Source organism: Fundulus heteroclitus, chromosome 13 (assembly GCF_011125445.2).
Source record: "Fundulus heteroclitus isolate FHET01 chromosome 13, MU-UCD_Fhet_4.1, whole genome shotgun sequence".
NCBI classification, from domain to species: Eukaryota; Metazoa; Chordata; class Actinopteri; order Cyprinodontiformes; family Fundulidae; genus Fundulus; species Fundulus heteroclitus.
In genome coordinates, this window is record NC_046373.1 from 942,710 (window position 1) to 957,941 (window position 15,232).

At 41.4% G+C, this 15,232-nt stretch overlaps 1 protein-coding gene across 1 annotated transcript in view; it reads left to right on the forward strand.

The window, feature by feature from the left end:
• kcng2 (potassium voltage-gated channel, subfamily G, member 2) overlaps positions 1–15,232 on the forward strand; it is a 61,145-nt gene that overhangs the window by 13,792 nt on the left and 32,121 nt on the right. The window contains exon 2 of the mRNA XM_012875774.3: positions 1,541–2,419. Coding sequence (XP_012731228.2) covers positions 1,637–2,419 — 783 coding nt within the window. The 5' untranslated portion in view covers positions 1,541–1,636. The remainder of the gene's footprint in view (positions 1–1,540; positions 2,420–15,232) is intronic.

Sequence of the window (15,232 nt, forward strand, 5' to 3'; positions counted from 1 at the left end):
TTGGACTTCTGCTTCTAGGAAAGTTAGAAGAGTTTTCCACTTGTGAAACGTCTTTCTCACCAGAGAATGATGAACATGAAACCGAGACGTAACGGTCTAATAACCGTTTCCAGACTGACAGGCAGCAACAATGTGTTAATGGGTTTATGTACATTCCAGGTCAGATTTAAATAACTTGAGAACCTGATAAAACAATTTTTTATTACCTCCTAATACTAAAAACCCACGATCGAGCAGGGATGTATTTTGTTTTCAGCATGACTGTATTTTAAGATTTAAATATCGGAAAGAGTGGTAATGGTCCAGCCTCTTTTTGATTAACATAATGATACTGAGTCTATCAATCTTCTTTCAGTCGGGTTGCAATAAAGTTCTTCTTGATACAGAAACTATACCTAAAGCAAAAGAAGAATCTGTTTCAGCTACATATTCAGTCATTCTTCTAGTTTTTGCCCTCAGTTGCTTTTTATATAGTGGACCAGAATATTCTGATTGCCCGACTGAAGCATTGTGGGATATTCTAAGCTCTTAAACAGAGGAATTCAGATCTTACTGGTCTGAAAGAAGCTTTATTCCTTTGGTGTTATCCTTACTTTATCTACATTAATATTCAATAAATTGGAATTCTATTGAAAAGTTCTTCTGTGGCAGTAATGCATTTCACTAAGTTAAGCATATAGATATATACATTAATTAAACCTAGACTGATGGTTTTGAACTTTTCCATTAATTATGATGATTTTTGAGCTTACAGCTGATGAAAAGATGACATTTAAGATTTGAGTATTACATCAGATCAATACAAATTGTACAATAGATGTGGGCTTAATGTTTAATACTTGCTTAGAGGATGTTGGTTTCAAAAGGTATTTTTAGTCTGAAAAATGACCTTCATCGGAACGCATATTAGAATCTCTTGACTGTGACTGTATGTCTTTTTAACTCTTTAAAGCCTGATGCAGGTAATTGTTAGGAAACTTAAAAACGTTAAAAAAGAGAAAATCTTTTTGATTGCTTGAAAACAATAAGGCTTTCAACTTTTCTTTGTATCTTACGTTACGTTACGATACGTTAGACCAAAACATACATTTTCCCCATGTTTTCTGCATTTTTATATAGGGTGTGTAAAATATGTTCCTTTGTATGTTGTGAATTGTATGTTCATAAAAATACTGACTTAGTTAAAGAGGCAGGGGTCTCAGAAATATTTGTATCAAAAATGACACATTTGGAGTCAGAGGGCGACGCCCTTCTCTTTGGTGGAGTTCCCCAGGGTTCTGTTCTTGGACCACTAATGTTCTTTATTTAAATATTAAGCACAGAGTGGGCACAACGCACCTTCCCAGTAACAATCAGCTCCATTACATTCTTTTCATTAAGGGGTCCTCAGTTATGGTTAATGTTTTACAGATTAGCAATAGCAAACATTTTGAAGGATTTTAATGGAAGTTCAATTTAATTTAAAGTAATTGGTTTGCGTTAAACAAACGTTGCTATGTATCTAAAATGTTTTTTTTTTTTTGCTTCTTCCATTCCACAGAGACAACTTTTGCTGCTGAATGGGTGACAAGCTCTCAGTGGCTTCAGATTGTCAACGCATTGTGCAGGACAGGGTCCCCCAGCCGGGTTCGCAGGGATGTACCAGGAGGTGGCCTTCCTGGCAGGCAACGCTGAGCGCCAGTTCACGCCCTTCCGCTTCAAACGTGTGGAAAATCCACAGGAGGTCACGTCCAAAAAGGGTTTGTTCTACAAGAGAGCCCAGGTTCTGCTGCAGCCTCAGTCCAACCCGCAGGACGGAGAGCAGACAGGCCTACCTGACCAGGCAGCCATAATCAACGTCGGGGGGATCAAGTATCACATCCCCTGGTCCACGCTGGACGAGTTCCCGCTCACGCGACTGGGCAAGCTGCGCAGCTGCAGCAACGAAGCCGAGATCATGGACGTGTGCGACGACTACGACGGCAGCCGCAACGAGTACTTCTTCGACCGGAACCCGTCTGCTTTCCGCATCATCGTGACTTTCCTGGCGGCCGGGAAGCTGAGACTACTGAGGGAGATGTGTGCCCTGTCCTTCCAGGAGGAGCTGCTGTACTGGGGCCTGGAGGACGATAACCTCGAGTGGTGCTGCCTCAGGAAGCTGCGTCTAAGGCAGGAGGAGTACAAGGAGCAGCAGAGGCTGGAGGAGGAGGAGGCCGAGCTCACCTCCCCACAGTCCTGCGAGGAGAGCCAGCCGCCTCCGCCGGTACCGGAGGAGACCCTCTCAGGGGGCTGCATGCGGAGGCTGAGGGACATGGTGGAGAACCCGCACTCGGGCCTGCCCGGCAAAATCTTCGCTTGCCTGTCCGTGCTGTTCGTCGCCATCACTGCTGTAACGTTGTGCGTCAGCACCATGCCCGACCTCAGAGAGGAGGAGGAGAGGGTGAGTTTCCCTCCGCATCCAGTTTTTCTCTTGTCTCTCTAAAGCAGAAATTTATTCAGTTTCTGCTTTTTCATCACACAAAAATGTTTCAGATCATAAAACAAATTTTAGTATTTAGTGCTCTTTCAGTTAATGGTAGTGGTCGTGGTGTGATGGTCTGGAGATGCTTTTCTGCTTCCAAAACAACAACCTTCTAAAATGCGAAAAAGATTTTCACTCAAATAGAACCTGTATGACAACATGAAGTAGGCTAAATGCTGACAAGAAGCACCACACCATGCCCCAATCTGATAAAATCCAAGGAGTTTGTTGTTGTAATTCTTCACATAGTCTACAGCAGACTGGGCCTCAAATAAACGAGGGGCCACAACAAAACATAGTGAAGGGCCCCGAGGTACCAGGGGTCCGAGGCGATTGAAAACCTTTGGCTTTAGTTGTGTTCACACCTGCCAGAACGTGTGCCTTCTTCTTCCTCAGCCATGCCTTTATAATCGGTGCAGATCTTTTTACTCCTTACAGCTCAAGAAGGATGAAAACTTTCATGGGTACCGCTTTAGATCTGCGTCATGCATACAGTCTGTGGTCAAAATGATCCACTTTAAGAGCTGTTTTGTCGTCACTGCCTACCCACATCACTCCAAATGCCAACTGTGTCTGGTAAGACCACAAATGCCAGAAACGAGATGAATCTATACAGTACCATCCAAAATAACTTCCAAAAAAGTAAAAAAACAACAACTGGACTATTTTCCGAAGTTTGAAAGCTTTCTCAATTCAAAATGTCTGGAGTAGTGTGGAGTAGCAAACTTTATAGTATTGCCCAACAAAGGCCTTGTAATGGCTTAGATAACATGCAAATTGAACCGAAACAGGTTCACCCCCTTAGTAATGGGGAGTCGTTAAAATAACCAGGAAGTGGAAGAAAAGTGATACTGGGTTTCTTCTGTGGCAGTTCATCAATTCATCCATGTTCAAATTAGTTATTTCATGTTCACAGTTACAAATATCTATAAAGAATGACATAAGCCTGTCTCCTTTTCCATTTCACTTCAATATTCTCTGTTTTGTGTTGGCTAAACCTATATTTTAAATATGTTGTGGTTGTAATGTGACAATCTAGGAGAAAGTTCAAAGTCTGACAACCTGTGTGAGGCTCTGTATGTCCCTGAAGTTTTCCTCTGAGCTGTGGTCCCTGGTTTTAAGTCACCAAAACTTTTGGCTTCTTTTACACTTCCTGCGCATACAATTGGCAGAAAATAACCAGAATAGCTTTCTTCTGTGAGTCCTGGGCGTACAAGCACAACCTGAGAGTTATTAAATAGAAATGAGATATTTATTTGCCAATTTCTGTGAAGTACAAAATTAGACTGTAATTATAAAATTGTTGACCCATTTATGGGTTACTCACATTATTTTTGTGTGGAAGAAAATAAAAACCAGTATTGCCTTTTTTTTTTTTTTTTTTTTTTAGATGGCCTCAGTTGTGTCTTTGGAGCCTTAAAAGCAAACAGATTTTCAAACAAAACACCATGATGGGTTTTAAACAGCTCACAGAGGGGAAGGGAAGCCATTCTCAGGATTCCTCAGTGCCTCAGGGTTGTGTATGCAGTACAGCAGCTACAGTCAGGATTCAGAATATGTTGATGCAGCAGCCCACATGCGGAGACTTTCTGGGCTTTATTGTAAATCATCGTGAAATAAACCAAGGCGAAGGCGAAGGGAAAGCAGGCCCCTTCAGCTGAATACCAGATTATTGTGCGACACTTCCTCCTGTTTCGCCAGTCTGTCTTCTGCAGCGACGCAAAGTTTTTGTTTTTCCGTGCGTGAGACAAAAGGACATCAAACGTCGGTATGATAACACAGTTTTCACACAGCTTTAAACAAGTGCGTTTGCTTTTCAGTGGCGTCTTTGCAAAAATGCTTCTGATATGTTCCACATGCAGCGCATTTCACTTGACCTGCTTTCACAAATGAAAATGAATACGGAGTGGGCTCATTATTGTTACGTAACCCTGTGATTATGAACGTTGTAGCCACGCAAAAGCTTGTTTACAAAAACCTTCCCAAAGATCCTCCCAGGATAGTTTTCTGTTTTAAATATTGAAACATTGTTAGAAGTTTGTCTATGTAAATCCTGCACATATTCGCTCAGTACAGAGCCAGTTCACTAGATCTAAATTCAGTTCATCCACGTTCAAATGAGTCATTTCATGTTCACAGTTCACCTCGTAAACATTGAAAACTGAGCTCACAGCTACAACATGAGGTACACTGTATTGGCAAAAGTATTCGGTCACCTGCTATGATTCGCACATGAACTTAAGTCACCTCCCATTCGTAATCCATAGGGTTCAACAGGACATTGGTCCAGCCTTTGCTGCTACAACAGCTTCAAATCCTTTGGGAAGGCAGTCCACAAGGTTTTGGAGTATGTTTATGGGACTTTTTGACCTTTCTTCCAGAAGCACATCTTTCAGGTCAGACACTGATGTAGGACGAGAAGGTCCGGCTCTCAGTCTCGGCTCTAATTCCTCCCAAAGGTGTTCTATCAGGTTGAGGTTAGGACTCTGTGCGGGCCAGTCAAGGTCATCCAGACGAAATTCTCTCATTCATCGCTGCATCCGAAAGATATAATGAGTACGGACTCTTCAGCCAAAGCAGAAGTGCCTCCACCATGATAAGTGCTGTCTGAATAGTGCAGTGAGTAAAGAAGGAGGTAGGAGAGGGACACTGTGTGCTTCCTATTATAGCTCCTTTAGCATAGGATGATCGCAATGTCCATTACCGACGCTAAAGAGCTATAAGGAATCCCACAATTCTTTGGATTACATGACATATAAACACAGTCCACATCAAGGAAACTAACAAAATGTCTGGAAAGAAGAGAGCGCACACTAAGTAGTTTTATATTTTTTTGGAAGGCTGCCTGAATTTCAGCATCATCCATGTGCGTTTCCGTTTTGTAATAACGTATGCCTTAAAGGCTGTCCTAAATCCTTACAGCAGGCCGAATTTCCTTCTCATGAGTCCTTTTTGTTGACCTCATGAAAGGTCACGGAACAGGAGCTAGGAGATATAATTTGAATGTTTCAGATGCAGCCCACATCTTTATGGATCTTGCTCTGTGCACTGGTGGACAGTCCTGTTGGAAGAGGAAGGGGCCGTCTCCAAACTGTTCCCACAAAGGTGGGAGCATGAAGTTGTATCTTGGTTTGCTGAAACATTGAGTATCTTTTTCTGGAACCAAGAAGCTAAGCCCAGCTCCTGAAAAACAACTCTAAACAACCTCTAAACCGGCAAAACAAACTCAATAGCTTTTTTTGTTTGTTAAACCACGAGTTTTTATTGCATTTAAGGAGAAGAAGAAGGCATAAAGCCAAGTTTAAAACGAGAGGAGAGGCAAACATTATCATTATCCAGTTCCCACAGAGACTGCAAAGATTGCCTCTATGTGTTTGCACCAGCTCAGACACTCAACCTTGTATTTTGGAGGGAAAATGTTGTGGTTTCAACATAAAATACCAAAAGTTTGTGTTCTAAAAACACATCTTTTATCTTTGTCGTCTCCTGAATAGAGCGCCATTAAATGATGCCAGGGTGAGATGGGCTTATATTGAGTACATCATGTAAAAAAAGATCCACTCATGAACAAGACGTTCCAGCTGCAGAAGCTAAATATGCTCACAGTCACAAACTTCATTCCCCTGGAAATTTCTGAAGGGGAGAAGAAATCATGCTCCCTTCAATTACGGCAAATAGACCAGGCCGACCATCATCCTACTTCTACTGCTACCACCATGTTTCAGTACGGGTATAATGTTCGTTTTCTGAAATTCTCTGCCAGTTTTACACCAGAATGACACAAGTTCCAGCATGTCCCATTTTTTTTTTCTCATTGGTCCTCAAAATATTTCCCCAAAGTCTTGGGGGTCATCCAGATGTTCTTGGGGAAATGTTAGACAGGACCCAGTTCTGTTTGGTCAGCAGTGCTTTTCACAAGCTATGTTTACATGGACATAAGTAATCAGAATAAAGGGGCGTTCGGAATAAAAAAAAAAGCATCATGTAAACACGCCGATCGGAATATTGTGATCGAAATAAAGCTCAACTAGAATGAAATTGTATTGTGAATGAAACAGGTGGTTTATAGCGATCGTTAAGCCATTTAAAACACTTATTCCGATCATGTCATTCAGATTTGGACAAACTGTTTGTCCTATGCCTCTCATCCTGTCACAGGAAGACAAACAGCAGTACTTGCAAGACAATCTTTTGTAATAAGCAACACAAAGAGACAACTCAAGAACGGCTTCATTTCTAAAGTGCTTAAAGCGCACACCCATAGATATGGAGTTTATATTATTCTCCTCTCACAGTGCACCTCCTTGAGATATGGTAGTATATATAGTATACTGTGCATCTCCACCGTGCTCTCTTTGTGTCAGACTGCAGCTTACCGCGTGACAGCACTCTGCCCCCCCATACTGGCATTTTGTTTTTTTCTGTTTGTGCTAAACCTAAAATCCAGTTACCGTAGTTTCTGCTGTGTGTTTTTAACAACACATGGCGGTATGCTAAGTGTCCGTGTCAGAATGCCTAAAAGTAATTGGGGAAAACCCCCCAGAAATAATGCTCAGCTGATAACACCCAAAGGACGGAGTCCGCTGGGCTCAGATTTCAAAATGCTCCCATCTAACAGAACGTGCTCTTTAATTAGGCCTTAAAGTCGACGCAGGGTACATCGACATATTGCTCAGTTTGGCTTTCATCTTGCAGAGAGAGAGAGAGATTGCAACTTGGGGCTTTTGTTCCAACGAAGCGCACATGTTGTGATTGTCCATGACAAGAACAGCTAAAAAGACATATTAAAGCTTGCAGTGTCTTACTCCTGAGACTTTTTCCTGTCTGCCTCTGCCCAGGAGGCTTCAGAAAGCCTTGGAGAGCCAGTGGCAGAGTGTGCCTGCACCACACTAATTCATCTTTTGATTGGCATCACTAGACCAGAGTATAATCACAGAAGAGCTCTGCAGTTTCTCCCTTTGTCAAAGTTATGTCTTCATCAGCAAGCGGGGACAGGATCGGGCTGCATCTGTACGAAGAATGTAAGCTTTGAAAATGAAAAAATCAATGAGGACAACGGAGGGAATAAAAGCAAAGCACAGAACGGGATGAACATGTTTCCGACTCGGTCTGCAGCCAAACATCATCTGTCAGTAAGTGGCTGCATCAATCCAAAGATTGCATTATTTAAATCAGAGAATCCATATTTCAAACTCAGAGAGAGCTGGAATTTCTTTTAATCCAGAGCCAATTAACCACCCAAAGATTGGCCAGAACTCAATATCTTCTGCAGCGGGTCATTAGGAGGAAAAAGAAAACCTTATGTGGAAATCAAACCAAAAATGCAAGAGTTTATAGAATGATGACATAGTGGTCTTTTTATTTATTTGAAGCTGTTAGAAACACATGACAATATTAAAACCACAAACTTTAGAGTCTATAATGAGGTTGAGCTATATCTATTGAAGGTTTTCCATCCCCATCTTACCTAGACAGGCCTAAGAAGTTGCATAATAACTGAATTTAAAATTGGGTGAATTTACAATATTTCTTAGACTAAAGCCACAATAAGCACTTAATTTTTATTTTTTGTATAGCACAAAACCAAGTGATCTAAGCAACTGATGCAGACTACAGAGCCAATCTAAATGTTGTTTCTGTTCTAAATAATCCTACTTGCATATATTTGGCTCAACAGGACTAAGCTGACTGCAGACATTTTATTTGAACACCCGATCAAAAGGTGAGTTTGTGATACCTGGTGTTACCTGTCCCTGATCTCCCTGAATTACAGAACATCCAGTGGACTCTTCTCTTTCCTCTGTTAAATGACCCGCCACTGCTGCAGCACAAGATTAGTTTTGATTGTAGACATTTTCCAGACCGTAACTTTTCTCCTGCTGAGTTTTGACTCGCACAGCATCCCTTCCATTTTACTAGCAGGCTGCAAACTTTCCAGCTGAAGATCCATCTCAACATGTTGATTGAGAACACACAGAGGAAAGCAGGCCCCATCAGCTTTTATTTTATTTTTTGTCCTTCTGCTGCTTTTGTTGTTAGGGTGGGTTGTTTCCTTCTGGTCTCCACTAGGTTTGCAAGGGCTGTAAATGCAGCAACTAATTGTCATTTAAACCAATAAAGGTGCATAGTGCAAGTTTTGACATTAAATATTTTTTATTTTATTTTCCATACATGGCCTTACAATTGCTCGACGTGTAAAATGAGTGATCCTCTATTTACTGCTTTATCCATTACAGGCTGGATTAGTCAGTTCATGAGAGAGTGATTTGGGCCGAATCCTCTGGGTGTGTGTGTGTGTGTCAGAAGACATTACGCCTCTAAACAAAAGACGTGTGCAGTCGCAGCGGCAGACTCGTTTTCTCTTCTCCCATGCATGTGCACAACACTGGTGTCATTTCAACTTGCCACGAGAGGAGGCAGACATCTGCAAATATCCAGGAATTTACACTATGCTCCTTTAAAGCTAGGGTTGGGGATTTTTCTGGAAGTTTCCCCAAGTCCCTTTTTGAATAGCTGCGCACACGTCAGAACGTCTTACCTTGCTCTTCCGCTCCTCAGGGGGTTCCCATGAAAAAAAAATCTCCCTAATCCATGTTCAGCCATGTTCAAAGTATACAGTGAGAGCCGCGGAGCTACAATGAACGGCTAACACCGAAGCTAACCACTAAGCTAACCAGATATATAAACACTAGAAGTGCGCATGTGCAGCCAGTAAGTGGAAGTTAACTAGGAACGAGCGCGCACACTGCCGCCAGAATGATTGGCATGTGGAACAACCAACCAATGTGATACCCCCAGAACTTGAGGGACAGAGGGGGGTGAGTGAGAGCAGGACCAAAAACTGACAAATCCCTGCTCTTCGCACCAAAGAGCAGGGATTTGTCAGAGTTTTTACAGGCCTGCAGCTCCCATGGAGATCGATTTTTTTTAACCTCCTTTTTCTGAATATACAATGCTTTTACTACTTTCAGGATGGAAGGACCATTTTACCCAGTATAATAAATAGTGTTTCTGAACAGGATTACCAACCATAGCTTTGTTTTAACCAAAAAAGCAAACATAGCTGCCTTTTGGGAGCAATGGTAAATTCTATCTTCAGATATCGCTGTTGAAAAAGAAAACAAAAGTACTACAGAGGAGTGGCAGTAGAAGAGGAGTTAAGAGGAAGAATGTACTAAGCACATAAAAACAAACCTAACATGTTCAAACTGATTTCCACATCCCAAACCAGGCCACAGGTGCGAGCTAGTTCAGGCGGTCAACTCGAGCTGTGCTGCTGCTTCACTCTTGATCGTTCTCACACTCTGCCAAATATTTCAAGCAGACCGACCCTAATGATTTTGGAACACACCCTGAGCAGTCAATTCAAGCTGCCGATGAACTTTGTATTTCATTCCCTGCCTGCCTGTCGTCTGCTGCAGCTCCTGTTTTGTTCTCTTCCGATGAGCAAAACTACTGATAGTTTTGATACCCAATCACGCTTGTTGGTTTAAACACATTCTTTTCATTTAAAGAAACGGACAGTTGCCACAGTATTGCCAGAAATGACAACGAAAAATGTAGCTTTTTGTATAGAAAACATTTGTCTGACTGACCTGTGCATTCGCCATCCCTGGGTGTTTGGTCCTAACCTGACTCCGCCAGATAGATTTGCTCCGCATATCCATCTGGAAACCTTCCGTTGAAGTAATTTTGGGAAGGGGCGAAAATACTGGTTAGCTGATTGGCCTATGTTGGTGATAGACAGGCCAAATAAACCAATCAGATTCGTCGTCGCTCTGTTACGAGCGACGACGAAAACACAACCACAAGCCAAGCTACTCTTGCTGCTGCAGGTAAAGGCTCGTTAGCTCAGCAAATAAATACTCTGTAATTCCGATAAAACTTGCTCGATAGCCACGCTAACGCTAGTTTCATCGGCTGAAGCCGCCATGTTCTTTAGACTGAACTGACGCGCTTCTCGTTGCGTCACACCTCAACCCGCCTCAAAGCCAACGCTGATTGGACGTTCGTTTGGTGAACGGCTCCAAATTTTCTTCAACGGAGAGTAGCCAGACTGATCTGCGAGTGAAACCTTGAAAGCTCGCGAGATCAGGATGGTCTCACGAGGCTAGTTTGGTCCTGCTTCCTTTCTATTCGCAGGAACAGGCGAGGATGCATTCGCTCACAAAGCATTTTCCAAGAATTCGGACCAAGAATTTGCATTGTTTTTGCTAATCATCATCTCTCTTTCAGCCATGGCCACCCACTTAATGTATGTATGACAAAGACTCATTGAATGTGTTAGCATTGAAAGCCAGCCATTTACTTCTTCCCCAGCGCCCCTACAATAATGACTCTAATGAACTGGAACAAAAATAATGTTTTCAAAAGGAAATCTACTGCATGCTTGTGTGGTCAGCAAGAAGACACTAAATACTAATGAGGGCATAAGATTTACTTCTGTTTGTTTGTGGGGTGTAAACCTGATCTTAATTTTATCATACTCTAACAAAATGCTCAGAAAGAAGTTCAACCTCATTAGGGTTGATCTTTTGTTTCTATAATTAATTGGTGCTAACGAGGCCACTGACTAGACCAGAGATTGTCCTTGATTGAAATTCCAAAATCAAAAACTCCTACACACCCAATTTCAAAGATTGGAAACAGGAAGACAGAACTCCACTGCAACCTTTTATTTTTTTATTTTTTTCAAATCCTTGGATTGTGATTTGAGTATTTATTCAGAGAAGACGCTTTACATGACAAGTCACAGATAGTTGCACTTTTGGATCACTTCTGTGTTTTATCTGTTTCCAGGTAGGGTTGTTTAGTGATCATCTCATAGATAGATGTTCTCTGCTTGCCGTTTGATCCTTACACTCTGAGAACAACTGAGACAATTTTGAACAAATTGGCTAGTGGTATTTCAGACCATTTCAGTCGGTTATCTGGGTCTCTGTCTTCATTTCTCGTTGACGCAAAGCTTTCCTTGGTCCATGTTTGACCACCTGCCTGGAACCACTGATGAAAAAAAAAATCCTCACTGAAGCTCCAAGATAAATCACAGTTACTCTAGATTTAACTTCATCCTCAGAAATCCTCCAGGGCGCCACAAGACAGATAGACCTGCAGTATTAAGAAATGGCTGACCAGCTGGAGATAAATGGCAACTGAATGAAACGAGAGCTATCATGTACAACTTCTGTCCACTTTTCTTTGAACAAAAACAAACAAACCAAAAGAAGAATATTTTCGGCACCTGTCTTTGTGGACAGAAACAGTAAACTTGGACTTTAATCCTTTACAACAACTTATATTAGGCACGTTTAATTATTGCTTTTTTTAATTAGCCAGCTGGCACTTCTCAATGACTGTTAAACAAAGCGGAACATCGTCTGAACTGATATTGTCTGTTGTACAAGCGCTTGCGTCATTACAGTTTGATATATGCTGCTTGGTTTTCACTTTTTACATTTTAAATCTCTAAATCTGCCAAAACACTCCATCAGGCATGAAGGAAAGAGCTCGCTCCTTTCCTGGTCTGAGGCAGATTATTCAGAGACATCCAGGGACAGATCATGGAAAACATTGGAAACTTTTTTCTGTTAAAACATTCCTTGGAGTTCTCTTGTATTTTCTTCTTTCCAACAGCTTCTTCGGTGCTGCATGGCTTTTTATCCAAGGACAAAAAGGCTTGTTTACATCGCCGTGTCTATATTAAACATGCTCTCCAACTTAGACAGACATTATTGTCATTCAGCTGCACACTAACAATGTACATTTGAGTGAAATTTTGTGGCAAGGCTCCAAGTAAAAAGGTTTATCTTGTTGTCCCTAGTTATTAAGTTGATAAAAATAACTGAAAATAACCATTGCACATAACATTAATAAATATTTTGTTGATGAGCTAAAATAAGGGATTTTCCTTTCCTCCATTGACCACTATTCTAAATCCACAGCTATATCTATAACTTAGATTACTTTTAGCACATGCTAAACTGTATGTTGACATAGGACCAGACAATAATTCAGTATCAATATATATTGATTGATAGACGTATGGTGCAATAGAAAAAAGATAAGGTCAATAAAAAGTTCAATAGAAGAACAGTTTTCCTTCCTTTTGCATTCTAGCCTATCAGGTAGGTTCATAGTACAGTTATTACTTCCTCCAATCACAAATGCAGACCCAGGAACGGTCCGTCACCAAGCTCCGCCCCCTTCAAAGAGTTTAGAGAGCACACATTCTTTTTTCTTTTTTTAAAACTTGCAGTTTTGTTAAAACGCTAGTTGAATAAAGGGTTGAGTTTGAATTCAGTGATTTTATCTAAAAATAAGTAATTAAGCATAATATGGCCAGGGCTGCACTTAAAATATATCTTTTGAATTTTTGAATAATTATTGATATCGATCAATATGATTTCTATTTTATCAATATCCTTTTTTTCTATATTGTCCAGCCCTGTGTTGACATCAAGACCCTGTCCAGCATTTTATTAAAGTTAAAGCTGTACATATGCCTAAAAAACTGTGGATTTAAAGTTTAGCCAAATAGCTCACTACATTCAGTTGTCAGTATTAGATGTCCTACATTAATGTTGGGATTCTGACCCATTTTACTTACTCACAAATAATGTTTAGGACTTTGTGGTCTGTATTTTACTTGATACCAATGCCTATTTTGTCCCTGCAGCAATTTAGGCAGGACAACTTTTTGTCTGATTCTGTGCGAGTGTTGTGCCACTTCTTTTACCAAGAACTAGTTCTAAACTCATGTCAGCCAGGGCTGCATGAATAAATGAATGCTCATAATTCACCAGCTACACATCATAAACCAAGTTCAAAGCTCCAACATGAACTCGTTCTGGTTCTTTTAACATGTCTTTTGTAACCTACCTACCTAGCGTTTGTTTTACTCTCTTTACCTGTAATTTAAAATAGCCGAATAAAAAAAAAAAAATCCAAATACACTCAACTGAATCACATATTGTTATGCTTGGTCATCAGAAAAACAAAAGTACATCTTGATCGAAAGGTTGCGCATTTAGAATACGTTTGTCATCGCAGTGGATTACGAGGTTGGGGTTCTGCGCCTAAGGTAAAAAAACAAACATCAATCATGTAAGGTAGACTCTATGGTATATCTTTGCTGTTATTTAGGCTGCTTACCAGTATGATGGTCTAAATTCAGTGGCGGGCCGTGCATTTCACACCTAGGCTTTTGGTAGTGCTACGTCTGAATCAATCCAACCCTCAATAACTATTTTATGGCTATAAAACTTCTACTGCAGGTACAGCTGCGACACACATAAAAAAAAATATCATAGAAAATAACCTGATAAAATTTCAATATTATTTAGAAATATAGCAAGATTTTACTCACCAAAAATTCAGATTATTTGTACTTTGTGCTAAGCTGGAAAAGGCTGCATGCGGAAAATTTTTCTGGTATTCCCGAAACTTCTGGGGGTCGAGGAGGGTGATGAAGATCAGCTTTTCGTGGTCTTGAAATTTGGTCTGTGTCTGGTAAATAATATTGTCCAGAATCCTGCTGTGGAGTTGGCGGTAGTGCGCGCGAGGATCTTGCGCTGGAACCTCTTCGTGCGCTCGGAGCGGCCGCGGTGCGTTCAATATCCTCGTAGATTTCCCCGGTATCGGCTCCTCTCTCGCTCGACGGTGTCACAAAACTCCTTTACCCTTGTCAGACACAACTGCACATCCAGTTTTTTGTTCTGTAGTATTGAAAAGAGCACATCTGAGTACTCAAAAATGCCATTAAATGTGTGAAGCAAAAAACAAAACTCAAAATCATCCAGACGTGCTTTAAATCCATCAGCACAGCGCACAGAGGCCTCATCATACTCGTTATGATGCTCCAGAATGTGATGAAACAGTTCCTTTAGAGCATCTCTCTTCTCAAAGACTGTATTGACCACTCTGGATGTGTACTGCCACCGTGATGGTGCCATACGAGGCAGACGTCGCTGGCAGATTTCGTCCAGTAGTTGCGTGCTCCGAGGAGATCTAGAAAAAAATGCAGCAAGGCCATTGAGGTGGGCGAAAAAGATCTTGCATTCTTTAAGCTTTGAGGCCCCTTGAGTCAACACTAAATTGAGCCGATGTGCCTAGCAGTGTATGAATAAAGCCAAAGGTGCTCTCTCCTTAACTTTAGCCTGCACCTCATTTAATCCAGAAGACATGACCGCTGCGCCGTCAAAACACTGTGCCACAACTTTACCCAGACATTCATTTTCCACCAAAAATCGGATGATAAAACCTGCAATGTCATCGGCTCGCTTCCCATGGTAACATCCTCAAATCTGACAAACCGCTCCTTGACACGTGTGTCTGTCGTCTCATCCACCATAGCAGAGACAATAGGTGCTTTATTAACTTCCCTTCTGATCTCTTCCCCCATCACTCCAGCAATAGCAGTGATCAGGTCGTTTTGTATTTTGCCCGACGTACCACTAAACACTTTATTAGTGGACAGGTGGTAATGTAAATCCGTGTTGCTTTCAGCAGTGAGAGAAAGAAGCTCCACATAGTTTTTGGATCCAACGCTTTCATCGTGCCCCCGAAATGAAAGTTCCTGCTTGCCCCAAAAAAATGACACAGTCTATCAGTCTTTTTAAGATTTCCCTATTTCTCTTCACCTTTTCGTTGTGGAGCTCCGTTTCCCCGCGCACTTGCTCGCTCAGCTGTGGATCCACTCTGGTTTCCCCAAAAGTTTTGGAAAGCACCGTTGCT